The sequence below is a fragment of the Aplidium turbinatum genome, chromosome 16 (genome assembly GCF_918807975.1).
Source record: "Aplidium turbinatum chromosome 16, kaAplTurb1.1, whole genome shotgun sequence".
Classification (NCBI taxonomy): Eukaryota; Metazoa; Chordata; class Ascidiacea; order Aplousobranchia; family Polyclinidae; genus Aplidium; species Aplidium turbinatum.
The window spans coordinates 21672818-21700409 of record NC_137487.1 but is presented as its reverse complement, the minus strand read 5'-3'; the positions used below and the strand labels follow the sequence as shown (position 1 = coordinate 21700409).

General features: G+C 39.8%; 2 protein-coding genes across 3 annotated transcripts; one reads left to right on the top strand and one right to left on the bottom strand.

The window, feature by feature from the left end:
• LOC145785431 (mitochondrial genome maintenance exonuclease 1-like) lies at window positions 1-12010 on the top strand. Its single transcript, XM_082597089.1, has 7 exons — window positions 1-1734; window positions 1975-2139; window positions 2464-2590; window positions 3326-3536; window positions 10851-10983; window positions 11137-11265; window positions 11503-12010. Exons 1-7 carry the CDS (start codon window positions 1672-1674, stop codon window positions 11554-11556), a joined length of 882 nt encoding a protein of 293 aa, XP_082453215.1. The 5' UTR covers window positions 1-1671; the 3' UTR covers window positions 11557-12010.
• On the bottom strand, window positions 11683-26542 carry LOC145785430 (organic cation/carnitine transporter 2-like). Of its 2 annotated transcripts, XM_082597087.1 has the most exons (12): window positions 26365-26542; window positions 25989-26202; window positions 25666-25836; window positions 25326-25429; window positions 24362-24516; window positions 23655-23823; window positions 22781-22919; window positions 21280-21398; window positions 20846-21060; window positions 19890-20072; window positions 12265-12406; window positions 11683-11892 (listed from the first exon to the last, which is right to left on the bottom strand). In XM_082597087.1, the coding sequence occupies exons 2-12, from the start codon at window positions 26175-26177 to the stop codon at window positions 11862-11864; spliced, it is 1617 nt and encodes a 538-aa protein (XP_082453213.1). In that variant the 5' UTR covers window positions 26178-26202; window positions 26365-26542; the 3' UTR covers window positions 11683-11861. The 2 variants fall into 2 exon arrangements, with proteins under 2 accessions (XP_082453213.1, XP_082453214.1); XM_082597088.1 differs by lacking the exon at window positions 26365-26542 and having other exon boundaries at window positions 25989-26223.
• Window positions 26543-27592: the final 1050 nt, after the last annotated feature.

Sequence of the window (27592 nt, the reverse complement as noted above, 5' to 3'; positions counted from 1 at the left end):
ACCCACTAAATACACAAACATGTCTCGGGTATATAGCCTACCTTAAAATACCCACTGTCAGTGCTGCCAGAATTTTTTACTTTAAACTCGTATACAGAAATTTTATTTTTGGTGAAAGTTGGTTTGAAGTAAAAGAAATCGTCTCACAACTCGCAAATTCTCAAGAAAATTCAGCAATGGTTGGTGTGGTTGTTATATAATTCCATCAAAACCATTTTGCCTGCATACCTACCAAAGTAAATTCGTCATATCAACTACTTTTTGTGATATTAATTTTGACCTCAAAAGTTATAGGTATAAAGAAAGCTACAAGGCATCACCATCAACCTAAACAAGTTATATCTTTGCCGTGCATGGTGCGTTACATGAATGAATGTCTGAATATGTATAAATAGAAAACATTTTATTAACCTTCAAACATCAGGCATCAGCCTAGATACGACAACAATTTCATTTTATTGTGTTTGATTGATTATGTATCTAAGAAAATAACCGATCCCAATCATACAATCGCACCCAGCTTCAATGCTTCACTGTTCAATCGTCTACTATTCTGCTTTATATATATATAATAATATCCCTGATATGAGCAAGCATCTTTTAAAGCTTATTGGTGGGTCTGATAGAGGTTTTGAGCTACTAACATAACCACCAATAGCGAAGTTCTATGACCTTTTTGTGTGTTATTGTCTGTGTATATTGTTCAGTGTGTTAGGCACCTTTGTATGTGGAGAGCTAGGCTTTTATTGTTTTGCCCTCTCACATGGCCAGTTAAAGCATTGTTGCCAGATCTTGTCATTTAAACTTTCTCAAAATTGTCTGTTTTGATGAGAACGACTGTGTCAATTAGATATTAAATACAAATTATTGCATAATCTTTTGTGCATGATTGGAGGTGCAGGCTACTTAGTGTCTATTGTCAAAGTTTTTATTGTACGAGTTGCTTGAAATCGTTTTGACACTGCTGTTGTAAAATGTTGTTACAATTTTTCTAAATTGCAAAAACTAGGTGGTGGTTTCCTTATGCACTCACTTAGTCCTACACTCTTCACATGCGTAAAGTGATAAGTGAAATGAAGTATTTTCACGTACAAGTTGCAGCTCAGCAATTACCTTAAGTCTCATTGAAGAACTGAATCTCTGAACTGTTTGATACCGGTAGTTGAATGTGATTTTCACTGAAATGCAAATGTTGTTAAAAAGCATTGTTAGATATTTTGAAGGTTTAATGTGGCTCAAAGGTGACATCAGTTTTATTCAGTTTCTGGTTCAACAAAGTGACCACCCTGCCAAAATTGTAATGTTTGGGTCATATTTAGGTTTTAAGTGGATAACGGACGTTTTATCTGCAACATGGTTTTCGATTCCTGTTCATATGTTTTGTGCTTTATTGCGAGCAATGTTCCACAGTAAGAGCGGGATGTTTGTTCACCGGTCCTTTGATCCATTCAGTTGACATCTTACTTTTATCCTTGGTGTTTACAATTGAAATTCATCACAAACAAGTTGAGCATGTTACAAGGTCAAGGACCATGCTCGCTTTTCCTTTTCACCAGGTGCTCTGGTGCTCATAGCAATATTCATCACTGCTGCATCCCGTGCGTGAGTTGTTGCGATAAACTTTTTAACGTTTTCCTCCAGATGTAGCTTCCAGGTTGGTGATTTTGTGGCATGACTTCTGCACAATGTCGGAGGTTGCTCAGCGCTTCGTATGAAAATATTCTCCAATGTCGGGTAAGTTGCAAGTGGATCCCAACCAGCACAGATACGTTGGCGCTAACCGGCCGGTGGTGTTTCCAGTCTTGACTCAGTGTTTTAAAGTAATTGTAAAGCTTAAATAATTAAATGCCATACTAATACTTGTACTTCATTGTGATCCACAAAACAAGCGCCCAATGTGAGGCGCAATGCCAGCAGAGCAAATTCAAGTTTATGAAGTGACTTCATTGCGTTGCTATGAATATCCTTCCGCAGTGCTCATTGGTGCTACATCGTCTATCGAAGTGGAATTTTTCCAAAACAATTCATCAACCGGTCCGTTGTGCTGGTCGTGATGCTTCTCTACTCCAGGGGGCACAGCTTCTGGAGCACCCTTTAACACAGACAGAGAAGTTTTCTGGTGACCTTGATTCATTAGAGGTTAGTCTGTGTCATCTGTAGTGTGTTTGTCTTATTGTCCTCTTGTTAGAAACTTTTCCCTTTGGTTTCCAAGCGCCGTATGTGGTTAACTTTGCGCAACTCGGTGGAAAGCAATTGCGCGCTCTGATTAACCGAGAGTCGAATCTTATCTAGACAAAGGGAACTTTCTGCACCGAATAAATCAAACCAGGTAAACTGAGGCTCTTTTAATCCCTGGAGAGATATTTAATGACACAAAAATGCTAGCCACTTAATTCTATAGTATGGGCATTGGGCAACGATGATTGATATGAGGTGTGTGGTTAGAGCCCCTTTGTTGTATAGAAGCTCCCATCTGTGACGCGCGTCCTGGGAGCCACGAAACCGGTGGAGAGCGAGCTGGCTCTCCTCGCATGGAAGAGGAAGATGATAGCAAAGATGGGAGAGGAGCGATTCTACGCAATGCAGAAAGGTACATCAGTGCTCTTGTACATGTTTCATTTTACTTGTTGAAAGATATTATCTTATCCCGTATTAACTTTTGTTGTTGTTTTTTTTTACATTTTATTGTCATATGGAACTTGCATTACGAGACGCGAAACTTGATTTTTGGGCCTTATGAGAGGCGTCGATGCTCTATTTTTGTATCCCCTGCTACAAGCTTGCTGTCAACACAACTTTAACTGCTTTAAAACTAACTTCTTAGTCTTAGTTGTTTGGTTTTGAATCTTTATCCTCGAACTGACCAAGCCTTGTTAAGTTATTCCTGGTAGTTTTGCATACTTGTAGAGGCTCTTGACGCACTGACGCAGGCCGGTTACCAAGATTGGCAGAGTGAAGTTTCCCATTGTTGAAGTGTTTTTGCCGGGTAATTATTCCATCCACTAGGTGGCGCTAAACGGAGAGCAGTTCTTAGAATGCGTTGTTCAATCCCACACCCCAAGAGTCGAACCAGCGCCGCTTGATCTTGAAGCTTCTTCGTTTACGAAGTCTCGCGCTTACCAACTGAGCTGTCGGCGCGGACTTAAGCTCTAAGGAGTACAATATTTTGTAAATAAAAAATAATGTTAACTACTTAACTTTTGTAATGTAGCGGATGAGCTAAAAACAGTTTTGCATCAATTCGTTGCTGTTCGGTTGTGGAAGGCCTGTCTTTTATGCAGCGGCTCTCAGATCACGATTAACAATGCACCATTCATCTATGCAGCCACGTTGCAAGCGGGTACTCGGTGCCATGCTGCCATCGAACGGCGGCTCTGCGGAGAAGAAGACATCGTGGCGGACCGCTCGTGGGCGCCCTTGTGGGAGAGCGTACAGCCGATCTTAGCTGATGTGGATTCGGTTCACGCCGTAGAAGCAAAGCACGTTCACCCCCACCTCAAGTATTACGGATTTGTGGATTGTGTCGCAAAGTACAAGTAAGCGGTGATGGGGAAGAACCACCAATAGGTTCCTCAAAGTGTGTATGGGAAATGTTGGGTTTAAAATAATAATCCGATTCTCACCGAATTTTCTTAACGAAGTTTACTATTAATGCATTCCGTTAAAATAATGTGCAAGTTGTGAAAAGGAGGTTGGTTGCTTGTTAGGGTGTTGCAGGCGCCCCGACCCTCTCGGATTTTGCTTACCTTTTTTGTGGTACTGTGTTTAGATCAGTAGACCACAAATATGAAGTTTCATAAATTTTCATCGACGTTTACCTCCACCGCCGAGGCCATTTTGAGGACCACTTTTTGATTTTTTTCATATTTTTTGCCACTAGAGGGCAGTGCATAAGTTTTGCAATATTGGGGGTATATTTAAAAGATGCCCTATGATGTTCTGAATTGTTAAAAAAAAAAATTGGGGAAATGGGATAAGTATATCCAGAAATATTCAAGTTTTGTCACTAATTTTTTGCACAATACTGCTCCTAGTGGTGAAAAGGAAAATTAAAATATCTCAAAAACTACTCATCATATTGTTATGGAACTTGCATGCACCCTAGGGTGTTGCAGGCGCCCCTCAAAAAACTAAACTTCATCAAATTCACTTCTACTTTTTTTTATATGTGCCTTTTGGTAAAAAAACACATTGTGTGCAATTTCAACAAGATTGCTTGAAAATTGAAGTAGCAGATTTAATTTGAATTTTTCAATGCTTAATTTCACTATTTTCAAGAAAAAATGTCAACTCACCGCCTGTAAATGAAAAAAATTGGTGTTATTTTTATATGGTTGTTTCTCAATGGTGAAAATGTTTATTAATTGACACTTGTATTTGGTTATATCATATCTATACTTTAAAAATTTTGATAAAATTACTGCCTATGTCACTGGTTTTGAATTTTTTTGCAAATAAACTATAGATATCTTTGAACACTCATCTTCTATAATTAAGTGTATTTTTGGATAATTGTTAACTCAAAATTGATTGGTCACAACACATCCATGCCAACCAACAATCCAACATGCAATGACTTCCTTGTATTTTCTACAACTTGAAGAATGTTCTGGTAGCGTTGTTCAAGCTGAGCAGATGGAAGGAAATCATGTGCCAACTTGACCCCCGCTCTGTAGAATTATTAAGAACATGGAAGTGATTAACTTTGTTTTTTGCTTCTACATATGAGTGTTCATGACCCCACTCATCCACTGATTTGCTAAGAAAAGATGAATCGATCTTCATCAGTTGAAAGAAGTTCCATGAATCGGGACCTATGAAGCTGCAAAGCATTTTATCATTTGCACATTGTGTAAGATCAGGAAAAACCGGTTTACCAAATCCAACTCCAAATCTTTTCTTGAAAATACCATCACCTTTTGGCTGCTACATTAATGCCTGAGCAATGGTTGTCTTTCACTGTTGGACACAACAGAACTAAAGAGAGATAGTGGAACCATTTCTTCTGTCAGGTACCAGAGGTGTTTTAACAATGCCTTCCTTGCACTTTCTGCCACCAAAGAATCTGTCAGTGTATTGTGACAATGTTTTTAAAAATTTGAGATCATTTGAAGGAGCAGCTCTTCTGAAAGGATATGTAAGCCACCAGGGAACATAATATATACATAGCAAATTGAACAAATCTTTTCAGCTTCTTCAGCTGATCCTGCCTCAAAACTACATAAGGCTTTTGCAATTTGAGTACCTCATTTTCCAGAAGAACAATTTTAACAGAATAGATAAGCTTGCTCATCCAGCGGGCTCGGTGCAGTGCTCCTGGTGGTTGCAATGTAACACCAACTGAAGAAGTAGTTCCCATATTACAAGTCACATAAATTTATAAGTTCTAGATAATCATTTCTTAAGAACTTGGTTGAATCAGGATATTGCTTCATCTGATTAAAGAGTAGAGATAATTCTTCTCAACTGTCTTTCCGCTTCTTTTCATTTTCCTTTGTTTCTGAACTGCATTTCTCGATAGCTTCCTTTTTACTTTTCGTTGAAGTAGCCTACTTGATCGCTTCCACCCAATGTCGCTTCCCTCGTCATTTGCTTGCTCCTTAAAAATTCTCTAGCCTATCTTCTATCGGAATACGTTCCATTGCATCTCGAGGCCAGAAGGGAAAGGTCAGTTGTAGCTTGTCTTTAAATGATTTGATCCTTGTAGAATGTAGATTGCTTGCCTTCATTCTTTTTGTAGTATTCCAGCTGAATTTTGAGAACCCCATTTATTTCATCGTAAAATTTCACTATTTTCTGAGCCATTTTTACTGAGTGTAGTGTGGGAATGTTAGCTTTTTTATAGAATATCAGAACATCACTTGTTGTCTGATTAGCTGCTTGTGTTATTAGCTGTTATTGGCTCATTAGCTGTTTGTGTTAACAATTCTCTTTTAAATGTCTTTATTGAAGTTTCTTCCTCCATCTCTTCTAGGAAAGACAGAAAGCTAAGAATAACTTGCCGATATGCGGGAAGTTTGCTCCCCTTGATTTTTTGGTCACCTTTAGTAGGAGATATAGACAGAAGGAAACGCATTTTTTCTAATTTTTGTGATCCACTGGTCATAATAGTAGATTATAACACACAGTGTCTACACTACAGTACTAGATTAAATAATGTAAACCTTCACAAAAATTAAAACATAAGCATTTGTTGACACCACTGCAGTGTGCTACCTAGTTAGGCCTAAAACATAGAAAACGAGCCAAAGTCATAGACCTTAAAATAATGCAATGTTTCAAACTTAATGAAATACCATAGTATAAATAAGGATCATTCAAAAATGGAGTTAGCGTATCATGCATTGTAAAACATTTCATGACTTGTGACATAAGAAAGGTGCTGTTAAGATTGTTACAGTAGTGTATTACCAAAATTAGACTTACCAGAAAATTAACGCACTAGCTAATGCCCACAATGGTGGGAATATGGCAATTTTGTACTAGTAAAATTCATTTGCAATCTGCTCACTCAGTTTTTCTGCAATCTCAATAAAACTCCACAAAGTGTCCTAATATGCCAAAAGGAATACCAAAAAAAAAGTAGAGCTGTTTTTGACCACATGAGGGCGCCTGCAACACCCTAATGCACCCCCCCCATTTTCGTGGATAAGGAATTTGATTTTAGCAATATTTTTGCAAAATATTACCACTAGAGGGCGGTATTCCTAATTTTGATCTGTTTTCCTGTAAAAAGGCAATATTGTTGCATTTCTTGAGCTGTGCTATCTGAAGAATACAATTTCATGACTTATGCACAACAAAATGTATTCAATTGTAAAGAAACTGCATGCATGCACTATGTCTATATCAATAAATCCAAACAGGCAATGTGAGTCTTAGTCAACACAATTTCCGCAAAGGCAGTTGTACATCTTCATTGTGTTGATAAACGACGTTTTCTATGATGTGGTATCCTTCCTTTGATTCTCCTCCACCACTTGAATATAGTTTTGCAGATTTTTTTCCTGTTTTGCTAGATAAAGAAAGTCGGATACCAGTTTTACCCCTCTCTCTGCTGAATCATTGCAGACTCTGAGTGCACTTATGATACCATTAGCAGAAGCATAGCCATCATCTATTTCCCACTCTTTCGGGTGTTTGGCAAGAAAAGTTGTTGAAATGTGCAAAAGTTCAAAAAACATTTTGCTGCTGGCATTTGCATAGGAGCACAATGACAATGAGTTATCATTAACAATGTCTGGCAACTCTAGCTTTCCGTATCCATTACCAAACCTGTTTGTAACCTGGCCATCGAAACTTGCATTTAAACGCAACAGAGTTCCAGCCAAAGCTTCCTTTTCATCCATAGTGACTTGTTTGTCCCATAGAGCTAAGGGGATCAGCTGCCCAGTTGCATACCATGTGTGCCTACCTAAAGCTTTTAAAGCAGCAACACTGATAGTTTTGTCTACTGCAGCATAGCTTTTGATGTCACTTACCAGTTGCAAATCTTCTCGGGGTGCTGATGCAGCAATTGGACAGTTGAACCACCATCCATTAAATTATATGTTTTGTATTTGTGACTTGGAAATGATTCCTTGTGGTAGAAAGTCTTGCAGCATTACTATCTTATATAGCAATAGAGCTGCTTTCCCATCCACCTTGCTCGATGGACTGTACCACATTTCATGAAGTTGAACTGTCCACTGTTGATTCCAATGTACATCACCATCAGGTCTAAAAGTTCTTTGTAGTTACGGTAGTTACCCCTCTGATAATTTTGCATATCTCTCTCAAAATTTATAAGTGCTTCCATTTTTCTTTGAGTTGTTACAAATTCTCCCAACTCTTGAGGATCTTTAGTATGCAGTACATGGATGGATGGTCATTTTATTTTTGTTTGGATGCGAAACGCCGAAACATACATAAAACAAAAACTGACAGTGTGCATCATGATGGGTTGCATTGAATCCTTTGTTCCGGAATCTTTTGAATAGTTCAATGCCGTGAAAATCGAAATGTCAAGATCTCCAGACATTGAACTATTCAAAAAAATTGATGCAACCCCACATGCTGCAGCTGTACTGCACAACAAAGATCCTCAAGAGTTGGGAGAATTTGTAACAACTCAAAGAAAAATGGAAGCACTTATAAATTTTGAGAGAGATATGCAAAATTATCAGAGGGGTAACTACAAAGAACTTTTAAACCTGATGGCGATGTACATTGGAATCAACAGTGGACAGTTCAACTTCATGAAATGTGGTACAGTCCATCGAGCAAGGTGGATGGGAAAGCAGCTCTATTGCTATAAGATAGTAATGCTGCAAGACTTTCTACCACAAGGCATCATTTCCAAGTCACAAATACAAAACAAAGAGTGATTTGTTGACTTTTGCACTTTTGTATTAATTTAATGGATGGTGGTTCAACTGTCCAATTGCTGCATCAGCACCCCGAGAAGATTTGCAACTGGTAGAGTGGTAAGTAACATCAAAAGCTATGCTGCAGTAGACAATATCAGTGTTGCACTGTTGCTGCTTTAAAAGCTTTAGGTAGGCACACATGGTATGTAACTGGGGACTGTGAGGAACTGCTCCCCTTAGCTCTATGGGACGAACAAGTCACTATGGATGAAAAGGAAGCTTTGGCTGGAACTCTGTTGCATTTAAATGCAAGTTTCGATGGCCAGGTTACAAACAGGTTTGGTAATGGATACGGAAAGCCAGAGCTGCCAGATATTGTTAATGATAACTCATTGTCATTGTGCTCCTATGCAAATGCCAGCAGCAAAATGTTTTTTGAACTTTTGCACATTTCAACAACTTTTCTTGCCAAACATCCGAAAGAGTGGGAAATAGATGATGGCTATGCTTCTGCTAATGGTATCATAAGTGCACTCAGAGTCTGCAATGATTCAGCAGAGGGGTAAAACTGGTATCCGACCTTCTTCATCTAGCAAAACAAGAAAAAAATCTGCAAAACTATATTCAAGTATTGGAGGAGGATCGAAGAAAGATACCACATCATAGAAAACGTCATTTATCAACACAATGAAGATGCAAAACTGCCTTTGCGGAAATTGTGTTAACTAAGATTCACAATGCCTGTTTGGATTTATTGGTATAGTGCAGTGTTTCTCAACCTTTTTTGGCCCAACGCCCCCTTCATGAACTGGCAAAATGTTACCGCCCCCCAACAAAAACGATTAATTACGAAAAGCGAATATAAAACAATACTACAAAAAGTGCTCAATGCCATCCAAAAAGCCAAGAAGAGCGAATTACATCAAATATAGACTAGTTACCAGTCTCTAAAACCCTTAGGCTACAGCCTGTTTTATCCTAAAAGGGGGATCATCAGAAGGTCCCTATTCAAATAGAATTCTATTTCTATTAGAATAAGGACCTTTTCAAATAGAATTCTAAGAAATTCAGAAGGTCCTTATTCAAATAGAATTATATTTCTATTAGGATAAGGACCTTTTGATGATCCCCCTTTTAGGGTTAAACAGGCTGTAACTGTTTTAGAGACTAGTAACTATATTTGATGAAAAGCAAATATTTATTTGCGAGCATGAAAACAGTATAGGCCTACTGGTAGTCAGTGTGAACCTTGGGCTTGGTGAGAAAGTGCCAGTTTCTTCACATCCGGTGTAAAGCCAGTGAGAAACATTCGAAGATCACCTTTTATGGATATGTCAAGTGGGTTTCGCTGTTTGGTATGTAGCAGAACAACACAGCTGAATCCCTTTTCCACCAAGGTATGAGGTAGGAAATGCTACCACGAAGATACAAGCTCTTTGACGAATCGTTACGCTGGGTGGTAGATAGGTTAAACCAGAATGCCCCCCAATAATCAAAACGCCCCCCTTAAGCCGAAGTAATCATACCGCCCCCCTACAAAATCAAAACCCGTTGAGAACCACTGATATAGTGCATGCATGCAGTTTCTTTACAATTGAATAAATTTTGTTGTGCACAAGTCATGAAATTGTATTCTTCAGATAGCACAGCTCAAGAAATGCAACAATATCGCCTTTTTACAGGAAAATAGATCAAAATTAGGATTACCGCCCTCTAGTGGTAATATTTTGCAAAAATATTGCTAAAATCAAATTCCTTACCCATGAAAGTGGGGGGGTGCATGCAAGTTCCATAACAATATGATGAGTAGTTTTTGAGATATTTTAATTTTCCTTTTCACCACTAGGAGCAGTATTGTGCAAAAAATTAGTGACAAAACTTGAATATTTCTGGATATACTCATCCCATTTCTCCAATTTTTTTTTTAACAATTCAGAACATCATAGAGCATCTTTTAAATATACCCCCAATATTACAAAACTTATACACTGCCCTCTAGTGGCAAAAAACATGAAAAAATTCAAAAAGTGGGCTTCAAAATGGCCTCGGCGGTGGAGGTAAACGTCGATGAAAATTTATGAAACTTCATATTTGTGGTCTACTGATCTAAACACAGTACCACAATAAAGGTAAGCATGGTGAGACCAAGATTTAAATTTTATGGGGCGCCTGCAACACCCTATTGCTTGTGTTAGTTACTTTCCTCGCCGTTTAAAGATTGTTGAATGTTGGGGTGTGTCGGGCTGTCGGTGGTTGTGAGCCTTTGGTTCATCTTCGTAGCAACAAGGATTCTTAGGATTAGAATAATTAGATCTTTTAAGCGAGAAGTAAGCTAATCCCTTGATTAAATGATCGAAAATCAGTTTGTGCAAAGTTCATCCGCGGATGAAGCTGCTTCGTTGTTAAAAGATCCACTGCTGATACTTCCAAGTCTTGTCCTTGTTGCTATGGTGATGCCACGTATCACTGACGTGTTCTGTTGAGTGGCTTCATTCGTTTCAGGGGCAACTTTTGCTCGATTGACTGGAAGACTTCCTCCAAAACGCGGTACACCCTCAGTGATTGCTATGACGACCCCTTGCAGGTGGCCGCCTACGCAGGGGCTGTCAACTGTTCCTTGCCCCCTGATAGACAGGTAGGTTCTTCAATAGAATATTACCGAACTAGGTATTCGAACTAGCGACCCTGAACTGGTTGTGTGGTCACTGGCATGTGTTGACTGGCAACCTGAAGGTCACTGGTTCGACGCTTGCCGGGCCCATTTAGACAACATGTGTTGGTTCCGCAGATCGTCCAAGGTCTAGTGGTGAAGATATACCACGATGGAAAGCCAGCCACCGCATTCCTCATGAACAACCTCACTCTGGAATACTTCTGGAGGCAGTGGCTCAAGCGATTGGGAGCTTACAACGCGCTGGTAGGTTCATCGTGTGCGATCATTCTTACAACGCGCTGGTAGGTTCATTGTGTTCGATCATTCGCTTTCTGTTCACTCGAAGAGCGATGGTCATTTTTCGCTCCTCCGGGAAGACGAACATGGGTTGTCATGGACAACGGTCGCCATGGAAGCGATTGGTTCTAAGCGGTGGGACCCTCTTGGGCCTCCCTTGAACCAGTTCTTCTAGTCGTGGACTTCACTGACGACTTATTACAGGAAGAAAGAGCGAGGAGGAAGGAGCGACGCAAACCTGCAGCGCAATCCCCTTGAGCGTCATTCCACTTCCTTGTTGCTGTGCTGGTTGCCACGACAATCATAATGACTTCCCTGCCTCCGTTCACGCTGCGATCAATCCCGATATTTTGTTTTGTTTATGATTTTATTTTGACGCAAACAACGTTTCGTATTGAAGAAGTCAATTAAGTTGCTTGACGGAACGTAACTTGCTTCCGGTTTCCACCTGCATGAAAGCAGCCATTGCGTCATCAACGTGTTGTCTACGTCATCAATCATATTCGTTGCAATATCTTGTGTTCTTCTTTGACGTCACTGCCTGCCCTGCGGTTGGTGGTCTCCTAGCAACGATCTCTCTTCCGGCACAATCTCCTGCAAGGAAGAGATCGTTAAGATCCAAGCATCTCGCTTCGATCCCATGGGGAGACAGTGAAGATTCAGGTGCTTACATTTTCTTGTGTTGAGAAAATAAAAAATCTTTGAATTGAAATCTCAAGAGTTGTGAACCCGCGCCGTTTGTCCCGACGCTTACAGTTGCAGAGTTCAGACATAATCGAGCTGCAGCAAAGACACATTTATTCGTGACGCGGAAGTTGACACGTTTCCGCTGTTTGAAGTGCCTTTGTTATTCGTTTCATCCACAAAGTGGCGCTAAATAGTGAGCCGTCCAAGATATACGTTGGTGGGTTGTTTCCAGTTAAGACATCAATAGTCGCACTTGCTATTGTTACACAACAAACTCACGGCTGCAACATCTCGGCATCTTCGATTGTGTCCGGAAGAGTTTTTCCTTTCGTCTCTGGCAGCACCGCCAGTGACATCACGGCCGAAAGCAGTGCGAGTCCTCCCATGACGAGAAAGGGAACGAACCTGCTGGTGGTTTCCCCTGGAAGGTAACAGTTATTTGTTTTGGAACAAGTCGGGTCATACCGAAGACTTCAAAGGTTTGGTTAAAAGGAGGAAAGCAGCAAGGTGGGCTTGACAAGAGAGGACGCGTTAGACAGATCGATGCGGAGGCAGGGTGTGAAGGCGATTGCGGCACTTGGAGGTGAATCCGGCCACTCTCGGTAACGGAGAAACACCGGATTAAAACTGGACTAACTTAGCCTACTACTGACAAAGTCTTGGTAGGTTGTTCCTGGTAGTTTCGCATACTTGCAGAGGCATTGAACGCAGGCCCGGTTACCGAGATTGACAGAGTGAAATTTCCCATTGTTGGTCTTGTTGCCTGGAAGTATTCCATCCATTTGGTGCCGCTGAATGGAGAGCTGCAGTCCTTAGAATGTATTGCTCAAGCGCACACCCCGAGAGCCGAACCAGCGCCGCTATTGATCTTGAAGCTTCTCCGTTCGCGAAGTCACGCGCTAACCAACTGAACTATCGGGGCGGACGATAAAAACGGTACCGATTGTGTTCTTTCTAGTATAGAGCAGTGAAGACAAGTCGGATTATAATGTGATAACATCGTAAATCGGATATAAATTTAAAAATGAGCTCTGTCGCCAGGGGCGCCGGAACGATTTTTGACTGGAGGGGCAGGATTATGAAAAAAGGGCACTTTTTTATTGAAAGGCCAATTTTTTAGATAAGATATAGCGATATCAGCTCACTAATGATACAAGTGTCCGGTATTGTAACAACTCCATATCATCAGCTACTCATTGTATCTAAACATAAACAAATGTGTTCCTTGATTTCGTATTATCTAATGGTTAAAGATGCTCCGGAAATGCATGCGAGGCGTGGCTCAAAGACTATCAACACATCAGACCATACACGATTCATCACAGGGTGTCAAGACAGCGTCGGATAAAATTATTTAATTACAGAGTGAAAAATTACATAAACTTTTTAGTTGGGTCTAGTTGAGTTTTCGTTTTCATCTAGACCAGCTCAGATGCGCGGCAGGCATCGACATGACGACATATGCTTATATGACTGGTCCTAACCAGTGCCGGATTAACCAAGTGCGGGGCCTGTAGCAGATTGATTTGATGTACAGATAATGACTGGAAAGTAATTGAATATTTTTTAGATTTGATATTTTTTAATTATAGTGTAGCCGCTCTTGCCCCACCGTGTTTCGCAGATAGTTTTTAATCAACTTCCATTTTGAAAATGATCTCTCTCCAGTACAATTAGTTACCATCATACATAGATAAATGCGTAACAAATTGTCAATGTTAGAAACATGGTGTCAATATTGTTTTCTTTAATCGAAGTGAAATAGTTGAGTTCTGGAGAGGAGCAATCAAAAGCAATGTGCTTTACGAATTGGTGTATGCCTTGCGACGTGGCTCCAGCGCAGATTGTAAGCTGTCCAATACTGCAAGGAAAAACTTCCACCTGGAATTTGTCTTTAGTTGATATCCGTTGCATCTAAAACTGAACGGCCACTGCCTATCCATTCTCATCGTGCGTTCGATTTTGGACAATTCTTCTTGTGCTTAGGCCTATTGGTCGGTAATCCGGCACTGGAGTCAGCTTCTGCGCTTCTGACTCAAACTTAACGAATTGTTCTCTGAAAGTCTGTAGGGATCCTGCCAAAGAGGCACACAACGCTGAAGCAATGTTGAGATTTTGCCGCTTTGTTTGAAGAGAGGCTTGACTTGCCTGAAAGCGATCGGGTAAGCTTTTTCAAAAAACCATTAAGATTCCAATTTCGAGCAACTCCATTTTCTCGAGGAGTCCATTTGCCTGCGCTGTCGACATTCTGTTTTTTGCACCCGATCATTTGCAAGTTTCTCCTGTGTCTCCTTTTTGAAAAGAAAACGTTCTTTAATAACCTTAATGGCATCAGCTCTTGCGGACCATCGTGTTTCAGAGAGCTTCTTTAGCACTCCACCATCGGAACACTCCAGAACGGACCACCGCTGTGTTGAAACAGCAAAGAATAGCCTGCATAGACATTTTCAACGAAGTCAAAGAACTGAACTGTTTTTGGATACGATTGTGCAGCGCATACACCAACTAGATTCAACGAATGAGCATAGGATGGAACATATTCTGCAATAGCACCATTTTTTTTTGACAAGTGTCTGTAGGCCTACTCCGTTATATTTCCGCTGGTGTTGGACGCGTTGTAATAACTCTGTCCAAAGCAATCGGCAAGATTGATACTCTTCTCACTGATGTACAAGTACAGTCGAATAATCTTTCAAACCACTAGTATCGTAGGCTCGTGGCACTCGATCAGGCAGTTGCCTCCAGCGGAAATTATCGGTTTTTAAAGTTTACAATAATTAGGAAGGGATAAATAAGTCGTTGGGACTTAATAATTTAATCCTACAACTATAATATTCTCCCATGCCATTCCAGTTTGCAAGTCAAAAATTACATACCAACTATATTCGACAGTTTTTTGCAAAAAAAAAAAAAACGTTTTGTTCACCAAGCGCGGGGCCTTGTGAAGCGCGGGGGCCGTAGCAGCTGCTACATCTGCTACTATAGTTAATCCGGCCTTGAGGACTACTTTGTGTCAGACTATTTCAATGTATTAAAATAATTATAATCAATGTATAATATAATATTTGTTGTAGTCTTGTCCAGAAAAGTTTAGCCAGGGCAATAATCAGAACTCGCGAACAATTTGAATAAAGAACTCAAAACCCCGATTAAGTCAACTCAACTAAATTACCGTACCGGTACGCTAATCGAACTATACAAAATTCATAGGTGCGCTCTAGGCAACATAAGGGTGTCACAGTATACAAAGAAGGGCATCATGCTATGTTATAAAGATGTAACCTACTGTGTTGCAGAATTTTGTGCCCTGAATAACTGAATATTATTTTTGAGGCAAAAATGAAAGATTATAATTAGGCTAAAAGCGAATAGCAGAAATTGTTATATTGCAAAATGTGCAGTAGCTTGCATGACCTTAAAAGGGCACCATTGCCCCTCCATCCACAGAAAAATTGAAGGCAGGGGGCATTCGCTCGCCTGCCCCCTGCCCCTTCCGGCGCCCCTGCTTCTGCCCTTATCAATGTAGGTTATAAGCCTCTTTCATTTGTATAGTAGGCCTACTGGAGTTGTTGATACCATTACTAGACAACAGCTTTGAAGAGTAGCCTATTTACAGGCAGTTCTCTTAACACAGTGTGAATAAGTTAAAGTAATTTTATATGTTATTATGGCATGTCTTATGATGTCTTTATTATTTAGTATGACTTCATGAATTTGTATTCATTTCAACTTTAGGCCTGTGAAAATTTGTTGTCATTAAAAGAGCGTAGCCTGCCTCAGAGATGTTCGGATGTAATTGCGTGGAAATTGCCTCCGGCTCCGTCCCCAAAATATTTTAAACAAAACATTTCAACTTGTGTTACAGCATCTTTTGACAGAGTTTTATTGTTGGTTTAGGCTAAAAGCATTCTCAGAGCGCGGAATTTTGAGGTATTTTTTCAAATTTTTCTGGGGCCCAGACCCTCCTTCGGGTGCTTTCCCTTCGTTTTGTTGTCGCGCTCACTGACATGTGCAATAATATTGATTTGACCTCTCCCGAAATTTTGCGCTGGCTACGCCCCTGCTCTCATCAAACGTAGGTAGATAAAGTCAGCCTGAAATACTTCTCTTATTATGAACACCACCTTTCAAAAGTAAACTTACTTTCAATAAAATGTCATTCCATTGCAAAAATGTTCCGAAAAACATATTTCACTACGCACGTGTTTAACGTATCTTACTTTGAGTTACATGCCAAAGTATACATTGGATGAGTAGATAATTTTAGCCCTATGATCCATATGGCACAAAAAGTTCCATAGCTCAAGCAAGCCACGAAAAGACGTGTTGATTTCCGCCATAACTTTTTTAATGTGAGCATAGTTTAGGCAACTGTAGGCCTTAAGCACAAGTTTTGGAGCAAACCATACGCTCTTGCTCTGACAACCTGGAAACGAACATTATTTATATCGGTTTATCAAAGATTCAGTCGACAGTATTCATCTAATTTGAGATGGAAATTATTAGCCTAATAAAACTCAACAAAAATTTGTCTACATATTTGTATCATTAAGCAATACTCAGAGTGAAACAGAGTGATAAGATGTTTTGCAGAAAAGGATTTAATCATTTTACACTTAAATGCAATAATAAAAAATATTAAATTTATTTTTAATCTTTGTAATTGAATGATAATTTGTTTTCAATTGCTTTAATTTATTTGAAAATTCAGCCTTGTCCTCCCTAGAGTCTCAGACGGTCCAACAATTTCCTATCAATTCATATGCTGTCGTAATAATTAATATCTTTTATGATTGTATTTCAATTGGTTTTTACTTGATATATTTTCAAGAACAGTTCATTGCTCGAAGGCTATGTGAAATGTCATTGACAATGAAAGAGTATAAAAAAAATGCACAATTGCATATTTAGAAATGTATTTGTAACGAATGTGAACAGATACTGCGTTATTAAAACGTACTTGTTGTGTAATTACTTTAAAATGATCATTTAGTATTCTTTAAACATATATACAACGTTGATTTACAGTAAGTTTCTGTAGTATTTATGCTGCTAAGTTTAATGACTGGCCATAAAAGAAAAACAACAGTTCATGTTTTATTTATTTAACATTATTCGTCAACATAACCGGTCCGTGTGATTTCTGTATCATTTCAAATACCGTACTGTACTATCGATATGTTCACTTTGTTTTTCGTTTTTCAGATGTTGATTTAAAACAGACAGTAGCCTACGTATTGCCAATAATATCAAAGTAGACTTTAATCTATGTCCCCGACTTTAATTCTGATATTTGATGATCGACATTGAAAACCTGGACAAAAGATTAAGTTTCAATGTTTTCTTCAAAATCTTGCCCAACAGAAAAGTTTAAGAAAATTTACACTAACTGCAGCAAACTCGTAGAAAAGTCACACAATGAGAATTCAGTATTGGTTATCAGGTATAACTGCAGTCGTCGAAACATTGTGTTTCAGCGGGTTGATATTAGGCTGGAGTCCTTTCAGTTACATTTTGAAACGTGAAAATTACTTCAACTCATCTTGTCATCTGCCGGTCGCGAATCATTCGTGGGCATGCCCGTCGCAAGACCAGAATCTAAACTTGGTTTTCACAATAGCAGTTTTTGTTGGAAATATGAGCATATTGGTTTCGGGATGGATATTTGATAGGTTTGGTGGCTGGATAATCCGTACAATTGGGATCAGTTTGTTTTGTCTTTCATTTCTTATCACCGCTATCACAACTCGCAAAGAATCATATATACTTTATTTGACGATGACTTTAATAGCATGTTCTGGATTTACGCTTCTATTAACTAACATTCCTGCAGGAAATTTTTTTCCAAAATGTAGGGGATGTGCTAGCACTCTCATTAATGGTTCATTTGAAGCATCTTCAGTTATATTTGTGTTTGCAAAACTGGCTTATGATAGGGGCATTCCATTTAAAGCTATTTTATATTTCTTTTCATTTTGTTCCATATTTATGTTTATTCGAACGTTTTTTCTTGTACCAAGGTACAAACCACCATTTCACATCAAAGAAGATTTTAAATATGGTATCAACGAGATAAGCTGTTGCTTGCACAAAAACGATAAATTTTCGGAAACACTGCCATTGAATCCCAGTGGGGAAGTTGAAACACGTTCTTTGAAGTCATCAATTCTTTCATTGAAATTTTTCTTGAATTTGCTCTTTGTAGGCATCTTACAACTGAGGTCCAGATTCTTCTTAGGATCAGTGAATCCTTGGCTTTTAAATCTTATTCATAATAACGTATCATCAACTCAGAGTCATTACATCAACGTGTTTGGGTTAATGCAATTAGGTGGGATACTGGTAACGCCACTCAGTGGAGCTATAATTGACATTGCACAACACAGGTTTCGTAAGATGTCCATTCCAGAATACATCACAAATGAGAAAGCCGTTTCTCTTAGTCTTGGTTTAACTTCATTGTTCGCTTCATTATTTTCTGGTTTTGTCTTAATTCCAGTGTTAAAGTTTCAATATCTCTCATTTCTTATGCAAATTTGTTTTCGCTCTTTTCTTTATGGAAGCTACTCAGCCTTTGTGGTCATTTGTTTTCCCAGTGAACACTTCGGTGTTCTCTATGGCTTAACTTCTTGCCTCGGATCTATCATTGCTGTTCTTCAATTTCCTTTGTTTTATGTTGTTGATCACAATTTTAAAGGTAATTATTTTGTAATAAATTTTATATTATTTTGTTTGACATTGTGCACGTTCATTCATCCAATCTATCTGTACGTTAAAGCTGCATGTGCTGTAACACAAGCAAGAAATCAAATCTAAAGTCAGTTGTAAGCTCGGCAAGCAAGCTGCGCATTTGTTTCATACTTTTGTACGTCATTTTGTAGACAATTGATGTGTTTTTTTCTAGTAGGCTACTCGTTGCACGGTACACAGCGTTCATTTTGTAGCATGTGATCGAATTGTGTTGAGTGGAACGTTTGCAACACTTTATTGTACCGGTAGTGTAAAAGTAACATTAGGTTTTTTAAACCATGTATTTGGTAGTAGAGCAAAGTTTGAGTAATTTTAAACAGCTGTTGTTCAATCCAACCTCTCTTCTGTAAATATTATCTGACATCACTAGTCTTCATCGTATTTATGTTTATTGGTTGTTTTGTTATTTAGAAATGTGCTTTGCTTTGGTCACTGTGTGTGGTTGTAAATACATAATAGGCTTAGTTGGTGTAAAACACTTTACATAATGATTGTGTGCGTCTTAACCAGAAAAGTCTGCTTTATAAAATAAATTACCAACATTTTAAGCTACTATAGAAACAAAATAAGCTTTATATAAAGTAAAAACTTAGTTGTCATCTGGTTGGACTCAACTTGAAAGGGCACTTTTTTTTACTGAAAGGCCTTTTTTTTTTTTTATATAAGATATAGCGATAATGCTAATCTATCCGCTCACTAATGATACAAGTGTCCGGTATACAAAGAAGGGCATCATGCTATGTTATAAAGATGTAACCTACTGTGTTGTAGAATTTTGTGCTCTGAATAACTGAATATTATTTTTGAGGCAAAAATGAAAGATTATAATTAAGCTAAAAGCGAATAGCAGAAATTGTTATATTGCAAAATGTGCAGTAGCTTGCATGACCTTAAAAGGGCACCATTGCCCCCCCTGCCCCTCCATCCACAGAAAAATTGAAGGCAGGGGGCATTCACCCCCCCTGCTTCCGGCACCCCTGTCTGTCGCTAAAAGATCTTTAAACAAAGATCTCTAGATCTTTAAAAAAGATTTTTAAATCAAAGATCTTTAAATCAAAGATCAAAGATCAAAAGATCTTTAAACAAGATCTCTAAACAAAACCATAACATTATTATCTAACCATAAAGATCAGAGTTTCGACGGAGCAACCTACCAAGAAACATGAGATATGGGGCCGTGAAGCTCCCGATCTTCCCCACGGCCGATGATGATCCAACCGCTATGTTGCGCTGCAGAGTCGGAGCCATCTCCCCAGTGACGCTGAAGTTGATGTAGAATGCCCCAATGAGCGCGGTCTTCCCGAATATCACCAGGACGGTCATTGCCGCGCCGTTTACTGGAAAGCACATTCCATCAGCTCTGACATTGTTAGGGTTAACGTCAGGAATAAAGTTACTTTTCTGTGTTTTCGGGGGCCGAATTCCCCATTTTGGATTCTCTACTGCGTACTCTTGGAAAATAAATTGGTTGCGAATCGATTTAGGTGCAGATGGTTGAAAAGATCAAACTGAATCAACGCGTCACAGCAGGCGCGGATTTATGGGGGGGGCCCAGGGGGCCCGGGCCCCCCCGAAATTTTGTGAAAAATTGTATGTTTCCGCATCAAATGGTTTGATATGCTTCTAAACAGCTGATATTAGTCCCTCGGCATCACAATTGATGAAAATGGTTGTTTTAATGTCTATTTTCTAGCATATTGTATATGTCGTAGTATCATTGTTCACATCTGTTTAGCTTTTTCTTTCTTTTTAATTGATTTTCAAATTTTCTGGCCCCCCCCGAAAAAACTCTTAGAGACGCGCCTGCGTCACAGCGATTCACCTCATGACCAATGAAACATCACGTGACCGTAAAATGGAACTTGTTTCAGTGCTTCGCTTTTCTAATGAAAAACAACATACTTTTAAGGTGGCCATTTGCTTTGTTATTTGTCGAACCTTAATGGTTGCTAACATAGAATGTGTTGATGACGAAGACCGTCACTTCAAGTCACGAAGACCGTCTTCAATGTGTTGGCGCAGATACAGTGGCATGGTTCAAATTAATGTGGTAAAAGTAACTAGGCCTATGTATGATTTTTAATGTTTATACTGTTGTTCTTTTGCTTACCAGACTCGATAAACGGGGCAATGGCCAGACACATCCCCCCAATTCCCATCAGGATTGATAAGGAAATGGGTCTCCCGATCCATAGGATGATAAAAAATCCGCAAAGGATTCCAGGATATTCTAAGACTCCGGAAATAGCAGCATTCCAATATCGATTCCCACTCAGAGCGGTGATGTTGAGGGCGAGCCCGTAGTAGACCATGTTGGTTACAATCCTATGGAAATATCTTGAATCTGCTTAATCAGAAAGAATCAAGAATATTCTAAAAATGTCAACATAGTTTACAGATTATCCATGTTCAATAATTGCAGATATTTTTTATTGAAAAAATTATTAGGCTATTCAATCGTAACTCGATCTTAAAAACTATCACACTTTGAACTAGTGATACAGGTCTGCCCATAAACGTTGACAGTTTAAAAAGTTTTCTTACCAAGACAGATAAGCCACCAGAAGTCTGTTCCGCATGGGGGCACTGCGGAACAACTTTATCAAACTTGACCTCGCCCCCACGTCATGATCTTTGTGACGTGAGAAGTGTTTTTCTTCATCCTGAAAAGTCAACACGAGCTGCAAACAAGTTTGTCAATTTCGAGCAGAAAGAATCAAGTTTTTGACAAGTGGTTCTCAACCTTTTTGTCTTGGCGAGCCCTTTTGGTACCTTCGAAGTGGTCGCGGATCCCTAAACAAAATTTATCTGAAATTTTGGTAGCCTGTATCGCGTCTCCTAATCGAGCGACGCGCTTTGAAGAATTTGTTGAACTTACGACGCACTTACGACGATTGATGACATTGACGAAGTTATGAGCTATCATGTTGGCACACAGGATCAAAAATCAGTAATCTATATGCTGATTTAATGTTTTTCTATAAATTATATTAAAAATTAATAGAATTTTTGCGACCGTTACGAAGAATTTCTCCCTTTTTTCATTTGTAATCAATATTTCATTGTAATCACAGTCATTGTGAGTGCTAATAGACTGCTGACTAACGTTTGCATTCCTAAGGTAAGCATTGATCAACAATCCGCTGTCTCAAAAGAACTAAATTGAACATAGCCAACATTGCCTTATAAGATTTTATTTCATTTTGACTTTTTTTTAGTTAGGAAACCGCACCTTTGTGCGATGTCCTTTGAAATGTCAAACGACGCACCAGTTCGTTGCAACGTACTGTTTGAGAATCACTGTAATGCACAGATAAAGCACAACCAATTTTTTAATTTCGTAATTTATCAATCATGCTGCAAACTACGGAAACTTTCACACGCCCCCTGAAATCGCTTTGCGGACACCCGGTTGAGAACCACTGTTTTAGAAGATCTATAAAGGGATTTCCCAAAGTGAAATTCTAACAGAGTTTGATCAAAATTCAAATCTTGACGATTTTTTCTGTGACGTTTCCAACTACCATCTGCTAAGCGTGATTCCCTTTTGTTGCGTTATTGTCACATGAAAACTAGAGAAGTGAGTAACCTTGTATTTGTCTCATTTTGACGTCAACAATTAACTGTGTCCCTTCTATGCTTTGCTTGACCGTTTTAAATTCATGCTTTGCACAGCGACACCATATGGGAGATTCACCAAAGCTTTGTATCAGTTAGTGACAAAGTGTTTGTTCGTATACAGCTCAAGTTAATGACAAAGTGTTTGTTCGTATGCAGCTCAAGTTAGTGACAAAATGTTTGTTCGTATACAGCTCAAGTTAGTGACAAAGTGTTTGTTCGTATGCAGCTCAAGTTAGTGACAGAGTGTTTGTTTGTATACACCTCTAGTTAGTGACAAAGTGTTTGTTCGTATGCAGCTCAAGTTAGTGACAAAGTGTTTGTTCGTGTGCAGCTCAAGTTAGTGACAAAGTGTTTGTTCGTATGCAGCTCAAGTTAGTGACAAAGTGTTTGTTCGTATACAGCTCAAGTTAAAATATCAACTAACCGAAGTTTTAAGGAAAGCCGCTGTGAGTTTCTCCTTGACGAAGGTTTTCCCGTTTGCTCTTGCAATTTTCTTAAACTCTTTCATGGCTTCTTTGTGTCTCCCGGATGAGAGCAGCCAGCATGGAGATTCCGGGATGACCCTGAATCAAATCAATTCATTCGTCGATCAAGAATTTGGATCAACAAGAATTCATTCATTCATAGCTTGTCACGCCAGTGTCGGAGCCAGGTAAGAGCATTGTTTGTGATGTTTTTGAGGTCGTTGTCATCACATGAAGGGCTAAGGGGGCAGTTGGTGAGGATGTGCTTCATCGTCTGATTGTCTAGGCCGCAATCACACATTGGGTCAGGAGTCATCTTCCATCGGAAAAGATTGCTTTTATTTCTCCCGACTCCGCAGCGGGCTCTGTTTAGGCAGCACCACTCTCTTCTCTCAAGGGTGGGAGTTTGTTGTAGACTTTCGGAAGGACTTGGGATGGCAGGATGTTGTGTCCAAGGATGTTGTGTCCAAGATGGCAAGAATTAAGCACGTTCTTTGGACAAGCGTCGAACGCGTTCCCATGAGTGTATGTTCTTTGTACTTGGTGAAGCAAGCGTCGAACGCGTTCCCATGAGTGTGTTCTTTGTACTTGATAAAGCAACTGAAGTTACTGAACCAAGGGGCTACAACATTCTACAAATTGCGTCTGTGACGCAAGTCTTCAAGTGGAATTGTTTGATAAAAAGTTCGATGCCTCAAACCGACTCAAATTTTGCTCGTTGATCGTCGCATTTTCTTCATCACCTAGAAATGTCGACATTGACGAATTCCAATGCATTGCAATGGGCAAGAAACGACTTCAAAAATATCGATTGACGTTAAAAAGTTGCCTTACCAGTATAATGGAATGTATAGAATTCCCAATAGACCAGAGGTCCTCATCAGCCACCTCCAGTCGGACAGAAAGTAGCCCATTAATGGGACTATGGCCGCTCCTGTGCAGTACCCCCCGTATACGCTGAGGGAGACCGTGTTCCTGTGCTTCTCCGGCATCAACTCATTCCCTGAACATAGAGAAGATAACGTAAGATTCCTCACTTGGAGTGTGGGAGCGAATTGCAAGTTTCCAAAACAAGGGAGTTCCCATTTTGACAAGTGAAAAGTAATGACTATGCTCTTTTGTTAATTGCGTCATAATGCACTATTTGTTTTAGAAACGTGACCAGTAAGTTACGTTTAACTTCTTTGAGCAATATGAAGTTGCACCAGTGTCCGTATCAACATACAATCCCAGTGACCAGCGTCCGTATCGACCTACGATCCCAGTAACTAGTGTCCGTATCAACCTACGATCCCAGTGTCCGTATCAACCTACGATCCTGGGACCAGTGTCCGTATCAACCTACGACCCTGGGACCAGTCTCCGTATCAACCTACGATCCCGACAACACAACCGTTTTGATACCGGTATCAAAACTTTACGAATTTGTTGTCGCTCTAACGGTTTCATCTCCACCATCTTCGCTTTCTGCTTCCGCAATCACCGGTCGCGGTAGTTGCTTTACTTCGCTACATCATTGTGTTGAATGACAGCGTACTCACCAAGCACGAAGGCGGTCGTGTACGGGAGATAGACAAACGCTCCGGTCAACGTCATAATGACCATGTACGCCGTCATGCTAGGGGAAAACCCGACTAGGAAATACAACGAAAATTCGAACAATTTTCCCCAGACCAGTAGAGGTCGTCTTCCCAACCTGCAGAAACAAATGCATTCATATTCGTGCATCAAAAGTAAACAAAACGTTCGAGTTTATTACGAGTTACGACAGTGTTTGCAAAGGGAGTAGCGAAAGAACGTTAGGGGCGGAAGCAATTGACAGCCAAGCTTCGGCTCGGAGACGGCACATGATGATGATGATGATGACGAGCAAACATAAAGTTTATAGCTTTTGTAAAAGACTACTGACATGTAATCCCAACATGTTGTTGAATGTAATAGGTGGTCGGCTCATTGTAGCCACTTCCGGTGAAAAACTATAGGCCCAAAACAACAGGCGCTCATAACAGGGGCCGCTGTGTTGCGTGATGGCAGCATCGTTGTCAGACATGCACAGTGGCGTAGCTAGGGAATGTGCCGCCCGGGGCGGATTCAGATTTTGCCGCCCGTTCAAGACTGACACTTTTTGAAAAATTACATTGAATTTGGTGTATTCTGAGAGCATTTTCAACAAAAATGTGGGTATGAATATTCCTGTAAAATGGTGCTATCAGGAGGTGGCATAGCAAAAGGATAAGATCATGTTTTTTTCGGCATTTTTCGGAAATAAAGCTAAGTCTCTATACTATGTTTTCTAGTTGCTAATTCCTGGCTGAGATCTTTGAATGTTGAGATCTTTGAAAGTGCCGCCCCCAGAATTGCCGCCCGGGGCGGTCCGCCCGCCCCCCCTAGCTACGCCACTGGACATGAATGACATGAGAGAGATTGTTTCCGAGGAAACGTAAATTATTACGGCATAATGGCTGAAGTGGGATTCTAGCCCACATCATCACTGGCAGCATTCACCTGTCCGACAATGCTCCTCCTAGAAAGCTTCCCACAGCTTCTCCGAACATGAACAACGACACGGTCAGTGGTTTCAGCCACGCTTCATTGCACACTACCTGGAACTAGTGACGTCATTTCAAATTAAGTTTCCAAACCGAAAGTTTGACAGCAAAAAAGATTTGAATTAATCTTAAGATTTAGAAAATATTCTTTGAAAGTTAATTTTCAGCATGGGATTTGTCAACCAAGGTGGGCTGGATTTATGTCAGTGGTCAAAGTTGATTTCGACAATTTTGTTTTCTTCCGACCAAATCGAAAAGAATGCTTGATTGTTGTCGGTGCCTATTTGCAAACGTACCTCAGTGATTAATGACGTCACGTCCGGTTCATCGAAAACCCATCCGTGATCGCATGACATCGTCCGTCTCGTGACGTTGCCACCGCCGGTGACGTTTGCAAACTTATCGCACTGGCTTGATGATGTCATCGAGTTTTTTGTGACGTTAGGAATGGCTGATAAGGCGACTTCCTGCGGTAAGATATTACTTTTTTCATTTATTAGAAATATTTTCACGTAAACAAGTGACATAGTTATGACTTTCATTCAACATGAAACTTTACATTTCCAATTGACCGTAGTTGGAGTGTGAGGAATGTCTTGGCCCGATAAACGATACTGACCTCGTTATAAACAGGAGGACCGTCTTCGATTCCCGACACGAGGCACCTGTGCCGTGGTACGTATAAAGTGTAGATCATGGTCAATGTGCCAACGGCACACGTCAAAGTGCTGCAGAAGATATAGAAGCAAAGTCTCTTTTGATAAAACCCGAATCCACCAACGTGCCGCAACGCGTCATCGTACGTCATTGTGGCGTCATCAATATTTTATGACCTGATTGGTTAATAATTAAAATTATTCATTAGGAAGTTCTGAAGTATTACAGCAATGCCACTCGATGTGAAAAGGAATATTTTAGCTGCTGCAGCTTTGACCCAAGTAGGCTACTACCTATTACTTTGACCCAAGTAGGCTACAAATGGTAGGCTACCGTACCTGTAGTTTACGAATTGGAATCTTTTATTAACATTTCCCATTACAAGAACACTTCAATATTGACGTATTCAATTGACTTGCTCGTTTAGGCTACATAGGCTTTTGTTGATATTTTTTATAGCGCGTAACATTTTAATATATTTATTTTTTATGGAAGTTATCAGTTTTTTCATGTTTTCAATATTGCTTAAGCAAAACATTTTCTTTTGTCGTTTCCAGACCATAAAGAAAATCTCACTTATGAATAGGCCTAAATGCAGTGAGAAATCTTTCTCCATGTTGCTCACTATGACATACCTTACTGCAAGCATAGCCGTAAGAGACGCGGATGCAGGGGAAGTCGCATCCCTGCTACAAAGAAACGTCGCTAATTTGGGCAATAATGTCAGTTACTTGAAAATTGTTGCGTTTTTAAAAGTAGGCTATATTAGCAAAGACAAAATTTGGAAAATTTTGTTCGCATCCTCAAAAATGTTTTATTTTGTTACGGTTATATGCAGGGCCGGATTTAGCTGATGGGGGGCCCGGGGCACTTTTAGATCGGGGGGGCCCCGTGCAAAAACCACCTTTACGTCCACAGTAGCATTAATCCAGCACTGCACAGCATTTTGCAGAGACTTCAAAGGCTGGAAGAAAAAGAAACAGCAAAACAATCACGGTTTTTTCACGTAGGGGGCCCTTCAAAAGTCGGGGGGCCCGGGGCATCTGCACCCCTTGCCCCCCCTAAATCCGGGCCTGGTTGCTCAAAAAATATTTTTTCTGGGAAGCTGTTAAAAATATCTGATAATTTTTTGTAGGACGTGAACTAGCGGCTGTGTTAAAAATTTGGAGCTGTTTGAATAGATCCGAGGTCTCTCTTCCGTCAAAAGATGCGAATCACTGACTTCGTTTGCAACTAATATCTCTTTGAAACCTTTTTAAGAAAGCATTCCTGCCATCGATTTTTAAACAAGTCCCTACTAGTAGTTTGCAGGCTCACTATGAGCAAAATATTTCATTAAATAATTGCTAAAAAGTGAACTGTTTTTGTAGCGCTGACTCAACACTGCAACGTCTGCAAACACAGCCGACGGCTGCATAAAGTTTCATTGCACAATCACAAACTGCAGTGATGAGCAAATTGAAATCAAGACGGATCCCAACTATGATTGATGACCCACCAGAATCAACGACTGCAATATGCCGGTGCGCACTGAAGCTGAACAAATGAACAGTTTGTCATTATTAA

Excerpts from the sequence above, each read along its gene's own strand:
- LOC145785431 (XM_082597089.1), top strand. The coding sequence starts at position 1,672 with ATGACTTCTGCACAATGTCGGAGGTTGCTCAGCGCTTCGTATGAAAAT. Across the intron at positions 10,984-11,136 it reads CCTTGCCCCCTGATAGACAG|ATCGTCCAAGGTCTAGTGGT; the intron begins GTAGGTTCTTCA and ends TTGGTTCCGCAG. Across the intron at positions 11,266-11,502 it reads TGGGAGCTTACAACGCGCTG|GAAGAAAGAGCGAGGAGGAA; the intron begins GTAGGTTCATCG and ends GACTTATTACAG.
- LOC145785430 (XM_082597087.1), bottom strand. The coding sequence starts at position 26,177 with ATGACGTACGATGACGCGTTGCGGCACGTTGGTGGATTCGGGTTTTAT. Across the intron at positions 25,430-25,665 it reads TGACGTCATTAATCACTGAG|TTCCAGGTAGTGTGCAATGA; the intron begins GTACGTTTGCAA and ends TGACGTCACTAG. Across the intron at positions 11,893-12,264 it reads GATGCCGAGATGTTGCAGCC|GAGATTGTGCCGGAAGAGAG; the intron begins GTGAGTTTGTTG and ends TCTTCCTTGCAG.